The sequence below is a fragment of the Amphiura filiformis genome, chromosome 7, assembly GCF_039555335.1.
Source record: "Amphiura filiformis chromosome 7, Afil_fr2py, whole genome shotgun sequence".
Taxonomy (NCBI): Eukaryota; Metazoa; Echinodermata; class Ophiuroidea; order Amphilepidida; family Amphiuridae; genus Amphiura; species Amphiura filiformis.
Window position 1 is genome coordinate 29,119,316 of NC_092634.1, and position 8,219 is coordinate 29,127,534.

Here is an 8,219-nt window from a genome sequence, read left to right on the forward strand (position 1 = left end):
TAAGAAAATGTAAACACAATTATTGTCACAGTTGATAGTGTTGATCTGGGCTAGCTAGCTAATATGCTTACAGTCCAATTCCTTCAAAGAAAGGAAATTGCAAACCAGAAATATTTTATGTAGTGAAAGTACTACTATTTGCCAGTGTTGTCGGAGAAGATCTAGAATACGTCAAAGAACGTACTTCTTCCAAGAAAGGAATATATATTCTTCTGTCGACTTGCTGAAGTCTGGTGTTTTGATTCAACGCAACTGTCAAAATAAGTGGGGACAACTGCATCGCAAGGAGATAACGGCAAGAGGAGAAAGCAACACCATTTTTGTGTGAGGATTTCATACACAAGGATATTTATAAACTCAAGTGTATCCTGGACTTCGCTGATTTTCGCAGGACAAGTGAACAAGGATATATTACATCATCGTCCAGAACATTGCAAGAACTTTATGATCACCAGGAAGAAGAATGCTGGCTAAGTACTAAATAGTTAAAGAGTGATTATATTTCATTATTGTGTATGTACATTTGTTGTGATATATTGTACCAATCATATTAGGGGGCTGGCATTTTCTTCGGAAGGGGGGGGGGGGTCACAAATATGTCGGTGACCGGAGTCAATTTTTTTATGACCCCCCCTATCGCGGGCAAATTTTTTTACGACCCCCCCTATCGCGGGTCGAAAAATTTTATGACCCCCCCTTCCAACTACACAGACTCAAGAAAAATTATTATTCATTGCCGGAACTAAGGCGCGGAGCGCGTCAAAACTTAAAAGTGAAGAAAGTGTGTGGAGCGCGTTAAAATTTTTATTGTAAGTGTAAAGAAGGCGCGCGGGCGTGTAAAAAATTTGCATAGATTGTATGCACATTTCGATTACGAAGTTAAAGAATGCGCGCGCAGCGCGAGAAAATTTTGAGTCACCAGCCCTTAATAATTCTATAACCCCCTACTTTGGGTGTTAAAAAATTATAACCCCCTATTTTTGGTCTGAAAATTCTATGACCCCCCCAGTATTTTTGGGACCCCCCCCCCCCTTCCGAAGAAAATGCCAGCCCCCTTACATGTACGTGCTTTCAATTAAAGACTTAGATTTTGTTGGCTTAACCAACCAGTGTATTTGTGTTGTGCATTCGTGTGAGTTCGGGTAAAGGTGATTTTGGCCTTGAGTCAAGTACGACTCGTAACACCGTACAACATTATATATTCGGTTTTTTTTATTGAAGACAATCCCTTGATTTTATAGTCTATGAAGATTAACTCCAGTTATTGGGGGACCCCCCAATTTTTTTAAAATCTTATTATGATCACAATATTTGAATTTCAGCTCATTGGGCTATATAATAGCGGGGGAAATGGCTTTTAAAGACCCCCTACCCCATATAGGCCTAGGTTTAGGTGCTATGAGTATAGGCCTACACAATTTGATAAAGGGTTTTTTTGAATTTTGATTATCCTTGATTTAGACCATGAAGATCATCTTCAGTTATTTGTGGACTCCCCCACCCCATCTTTTTAATCTTATTCTTTTCACAAAAATATTTGAAATTTAGGGAATAATCACATTGCAATACGTCAGGGGTACGGAGCATTTTAGGGGAGATGCGACATTTTTTTATTGACTTGAGGGGAAGGACATGAATTATTGACCTTAATAGGGGGGACATAAAATATAGGAATGGTGAATTCAAGGTGGGGGCATGACATTTTCTCTTTGATATGGCGGGGGGGGGAATTTGTGTGTGAAAATATAGTGAAAATCCTAAAATTATAAATCCGAAAATTATAATATTAAAATATAATCATATTATTATTATGTTTATTTTTTTCATGATTTTTCTTTCGTATTTTGTTGGTTGTTGGTAACTAAACAAAACCAATATTTTTCGATTTTTAGCCTCAAAATCAACAATCAACTCATTCAATAGGCATGTTCAGTATTAATTTTTGAGCTTGTTGGCGCAACATTAGGTCCTATAGGGCTAATTATGCAATTTAACGTATTAATTTAATTTTGTTTTAGTTTGTTTTGTTTTTGTTTCTATCAACAACACATTTAAAGAACCACCGTCCCACTTAACCCAAGTGGATTTGTTTGGGGTAAGTGAGATTAGGCCTACATTAATTTGCATTTAAGCCTATTTTCATCATGGTTTTCTGCTATCAGGCTTGTAAAAAACATTCTTTTTTAAATAACAATAAATAATTTAAATATACTTTATATTATCTCTCAATTTGTTCATAATTCTCAACAAAGATCTTTAAATATTTGTAGCACTTCCACAAACGTGTACATCAACTCCAAAACTGTTTAGTGTTTAGCCTATTGAACCTGGAAATAATGTGTTATGAACTCCCCTCGAACTCCCATCGCGTACGCGTTGTGTGGAAGTTTGTGCCGGAGCTTGCCGATCAGAATCAAATGTGGCATTGTTCGAATGGAATAAGTGCACCCAATAGTTTTCCTATAAATTGATTATCGCAAGTGATCACTGGGCTGGGCTTACTTCACACGGGTGATTTTTTAATTTAGTCATTTTATTTCAACATTAAATTATTTTTGTACATGAAAGTTTACCAAAAAGGATCCTATCACAAGGCACGGTGAGTACGATTGGACAATTATTTTGTCATGTTACCATGGTTGCTAGTTTTCAGTTAGAATTTAGAAATCAAACAAATGACTCGTGTATATGTGTCAAGTTTGTTAAGCTTAAAGTTGGTTTTTTTAAACTTCCGTGGTCGTGCATGTGCGTATCGCGTACACGAGCGTAAACGCAAAAGCAATAAACAATCACGCTGATTGGCTGATCAATGCACTTGACAACAAGCCGGCTGACCCATTGGTCTTCGTCGCGGCGTGTAGTAGGCGACCTAGTCACTTCTACGCGATCGCAATTCACCAGCGCGTACCCGGACCACAAAAGTTTTTTTTTTTAAAACTTTACAAGTTACATAAATGCACTCATATGCTATAAATCATTTGCAGTAAACCTTTGATGACGGACGTGTATTTTAAGCATATACATCGCATATTTACTGCGTTGGATGCACTTGTCTCCGATTGGCTGCTGAGGCGATCTGCTGTTGCCGAGTGCAAATTTATGAATGAACTGTGCGCCGTAGGCCTACACATTGTTAGCTCCGAATTTGCAACATCATGGTAGTCGCACTCGTCAAAGGTTTACTGCAAAATATTATAGTACTAATATAAAGTTACAAGCATGATACACCTATCGTATGTGTGAGTAGGCCTACCAGTGGCGTGAACCAGCAGGGGGGGGGCTGGAGCCCCCATTTTGAACCCTTGCCCCCTGTTTGCCCCCAAAAAAATTAAAGTAGGCCTACTTCTGAGAGTTATTAATTAACTTCATATCTGGTCATTTTAACCTTAAAAAACAAAAATTTTTGCGCATTTATTCCACTTTTTTACCATATGTCACCAGTTTAGCTTCAATATGCCAAAAATTTTCGCCACTGGTGAGTACATCAGTACAAGCATGACATGTAAACAGTATTCTGCTGTAAACGTAACCGTTTGATCATGAGTTGTCTAAACTGTGATCAATGGGGTTTCCGAAGCGTTTCCGTAGTGCAAGCAGTGGCGTAACTAGTGGGCGGGCAGGGGGGGCAAGGGCAACATGCCCCGAGCGCCACCCTTAGGCAGGCATGATCACAAAATTTTCCAAGTAGGTTTTTTCACATGGAAATTATTTTGTTTAAAAAGGTGATCATTTAACTTAAAAAATGAGGGGTCAACCATGTCTGTAGCTCAAATATCAACAAAGTTATGGGCAAATGTTTTTAACATTTTTCATTTTTCTGCGGCCATCATTGACAATGCTTTACAATGACTTACTGTACAAAAGAGCAAGTAATGCATCATTTTTCACCACGGCTATCCGTTTTACACAAAGGCGATTTTATTCTATGAATTCCAGGCCATTTACTGTGGTCGCAACTTTTTGAGCTTTTTGAGTTGAACGTCGCCCTCTTAAATAAGCAATGTGGACATACCTACCTTAGGGAGGGCGCCAAATTGACCAGTTCAGCATCGATTCTTATGAAAGTCACAATTTTCGCACGCTTTGAGTGCATTTCAGCACAAAATTAATTGAAAGAATATTTTAAGACCGATATTCATCTTTGAGTAACCAAAATAAATAGTGCAATTGTTTGAAGATTGGGGGGGGCATTATGTATCATTAGCCCTGGGCGCCACAACCCCTAGCTACGCCACTGCCTGCATCTAAGATATTCTCGGGTGGGGGTACATGTTAAAAAAAAGCGCAGTGAAGGAGCACCAATTTTGTTTCTTGTTCCGGGCGCTACCAACCCTAGTTACGCCACTGAGTGTAAGTGTGTACGTGTGCTTGACACGTCACATGCGTTGTTAATAAGCCCAATCGCCATTGTAACTTCCAGTTTTTGATAGCAGTTTTGGGACACTTTGACCTCTGACATAACAGGAAAATTGCTGTAAATTATTATTGATTAATTTATTGATTTATTATTGTAATTAGGGGTCGGTTAAAGAGGGGTAAAAAAGGGTGATGTTTCAGATTCCTTAGGGCTCAAGCTTATTTGATGCAGGATGATCTCCTGAGCATTTTGACATCTTTTTTATTGAAATCGGCCAAAAAATGAGAAGGTGCCGGCCAAAAAACTGGACAGGGGGGTCTGAAAATTGTCATTTTGCATCAAAAATATTATTCTATGCCTTATTCTATTGATATTGGTGTTGTTTTATATGTTACTGGTGCCAAAGAATTTATTTTTTAAAGTTTTGGAGCATCCATGTTCTTGGAAACAGCCATTTTATGTCAAAATTAGGGTATGAGGGCGCTTTCCATTAAATTCAAATTCGCTCTTCCAACTGAAAATTTTATTGATGTAATTATAATAGATAATCATAGGTGGAACCTCCACAAGAAATTTGGGCGTTTAACTTTATTTCGTTTGACCGTGGCACCATTTTTTGTCATTTCAGGAAGCCCTCCATTGAAATGTACACATATGAAAGTGCATTGACCCCTGTACATTTCAATGACAGCGTTCTATGAAATGTTCAAATGGGTATTAAAGTCAAACCATATCCCGCAAAATATAAAATGTTTTACAAGAGTAAACTCAAACCCCAAAAAACATGGTTATTTTATAAACTAATTATTTAAATATTTTTAATGAATACAATAGTACTGGGTTATACAATTACAACCATGATATGTCAGATTCCTTAGGGCTCAAGCTCCCCCCCCCCTCAACGTTTCGGATATCATAATAATGCGCCTGTCAATTGCAATTGCCTGGGATGTAACAGCTCATTGGGTCACCGCACTGCCGGGACTTATGGGGACTTATACAGGGATGTAATGCATATCTTAAAAGGGCCAGGGCGTCTCCAGGAAAAGATTCCTGGAAAAGAGTACTCTCATCAGTCTCTCAACTGTAAACATGGACTTTCAGCACTTCCGCATGAAGAAACGGCATTTTGAGGGGCTCAGTGTGTTAAAAGTAAAGCAGATGAGATACAGTGTTTTTAATGGCAGAATCTGAAAATATGGGTAAAAGTTACTCAGAATAGTGATTTGTAGCTTCATACCCCCTTCTGTTACAAAATTACGATGAAATGAAAACACATCTTTTCCGCGACGCTACGCGCAAGAGCAAAAAGGGGGGTCACAGCAAAATTTTCCGACATGGAGTATCAAGTTGCCGTTTTCAGTGCATTCATTGTGACCAAAATGGAACACTTTAATAGAGTAGCATCAAATTCTGAAGAGGTCACCTGCCAACCAGTGGGTGAGTTGGCATGGAATGACTCAATAAGGAGTTTTGATCTAAGAAACTTGAAGCAACAATTAATTTCAAAGTACCTTCTTTGATCTTTTCTTTTTAGGTATACTTCAAAACAGCATCCACTGAAACCTGGTATCAAGATGGCACATAAAGCATCAGGGCAGGAGATCATTGAGCACAAGACCAACATCATCACCAACATTGGTGAGCATTTCAACAATGCAGATATCAGTGATGTGACTTTGACAGTAGGAGAACAGGTATTTCCTGCACACAGGTTTGTCCTAGCAACACAGAGCAAAGTTTTCAAGACTATGCTGATGGGTGAAAGCTGGAAAGAATCTGAAGAAAAGAAGATTACACTACAAGAATCACCTGAAGGAGAGGCAGCTTTCTCTGATTTCTTGAAGTTTTTGTACACAGGGACACTAACACTGACTATTGATAATGTGTGTGGTATTCACACATTGGCAGACAAGTATGATGTACCAGCTTTGAAGGATGACTGTGTGGGCTTTATGAAAAATGTCCTCACAGGTATCCATGGCGATGCTTTAAAAGCTGGTTTGCTATGGCTGCAGCATGTTGAAGGGTTTCTCTCTGATATGGTTACATTATGCTACAGTGCAATTAGGACCAACTTTCTATCAATAAGGTTTGAGCCAGATAAGTACTCTGCCCTCTTCTGGAAGTTGACTTATGATCAAGTCTGTAATGTTCTGTCTGTTTCTGAAGTTCAAGAGGAATTGGTTTTAGACAGAGAAGCAAACATGTTCTACCTTATTGACAAGGGAAAGTGGGCAAAGAGGTTGCTGCCATTTGTTAGATTTTATAACATAGATATCGATGATCTCCAAACCTACAAATCTTCAAATAAAGTGGAGAAATATTATAACGAAGCTTACAAGGTTCATGCTGGAAGGGGTAATATTGCAACTAAAGGGCACAAGAGGCGCAGGTTGTCACAAGGCTCAGTTGAGGTAACATGCCCATGTGGCACAGGCAGCTCACATGTATGCCCCCACATCAACCCAAGACTTTACTTTCATAAACCATTCGGAAAACTTAAAAAATGCCCAATCATTCAGAGGGGAATAGCAAACATAAATGTTGCAGTGGAACCAATAGACCTTTCAAACCTAGTAGGTTTCTCACAAAGGCTAAACTTACCAGGAGACATAAACCCTGATAAAGCATGGAAATGTACTTTGCAAACATGCTATTCAGGGGACCCCATCTGTGAACGGTACACTGTAACACCAGCCAAGAGTCATGCCGGGAAGCGCTTCACTTTAGCTATTGCTGTGTTCAGGTGTAAAGATAATACAAGCATAGTTCAGAGATGTGAGTATGTCATTAAGTTTACTGGAGAAGTGACTATGAGAGGTGAAGACACCAATACAATTGTGCTCACTTCACCACTTCGTTTCAAAGGAAGTTGGAAGATGAGTCCCCGGATGAGTCAAAACCATGGCATCGGAGTGACAATTCTACTGCACAAGTAAATGTTTCGGTGTGAAAGTAGGACAGCCTCAAGACCTCCATTGCACTGCAACATGTACAAAGGGTCCACACAATTTTGACCTAATTATCACCCCGTGAGAGAACTTTTCTAACCATTGTCTTCAGAAATGTTACAGATTTTGTTGGGGCCTCAACGGATCTCTGAAAGTTTTACACACAAATTTTGATTATTACAATAATATCAAATTTTAATTTTAAACATTTTTTAAATATTTGGAACAGACATATTGGCAATTCCATAACAGACAATTGATAATTCCATAATTCGAACCAGTGTCACACAAATTTACATTACCTCTTCTTGGGGAAACATTAACGATGAAATTACAGGTTGTAGTATTCCCGGTGACTGCATGGGTAAATGTGTAAATAACTGGAGTAAGGCCATCTTGGAAGACATCTCCTGGCTTGTGGCTTTTCGTGATTACTGTTGCTGTCGACGAATCAGATGTGGTTGGTTCTGTCCAAGACACTGCAGTACCACCAAAGCCTTCGTTCTCGACGAATATATGGTCAGGACAACCATAGACAATTGGAGAAGCTTCCACTGTTATGAGAAAGTTGCAAAAATAACTTGTTAATTGATACCTCTATTATTTTATCATAGTGTACATAGCAATATCATTGTATTACCATTACATCACTGTTATTGATTAAGGGCACATACCTACCTATTTACCAGTTCGCAGCCATCTACAGCCAAGCTGCAGCCAAAATACCCAAATTCCCATTGAACGAGGAATTCCCCAGCCAACCTTTGTATTTAGGTATGGGCCCTTAATCATGTTAATACAGATGCAAATAATAACAACTTCTATGCTTTGTTGATCATTATTGTGAACCTTTCCATCAACGTAATAATATTGTGAAAAATAACTAAAAACAAATGTGTATGATTCAA

At 38.7% G+C, this 8,219-nt stretch overlaps 1 protein-coding gene across 1 annotated transcript; it reads left to right on the plus strand.

The window, feature by feature from the left end:
• The first annotated feature begins 2,513 nt into the window (after positions 1 to 2,513).
• LOC140156982 (uncharacterized) lies at positions 2,514 to 7,619 on the plus strand. The gene is made up of 2 exons (XM_072180029.1): positions 2,514 to 2,599; positions 5,895 to 7,619. The coding sequence occupies exons 1-2, from the start codon at positions 2,562 to 2,564 to the stop codon at positions 7,297 to 7,299; spliced, it is 1,443 nt and encodes a 480-aa protein (XP_072036130.1). The 5' UTR covers positions 2,514 to 2,561; the 3' UTR covers positions 7,300 to 7,619.
• Positions 7,620 to 8,219: the final 600 nt, after the last annotated feature.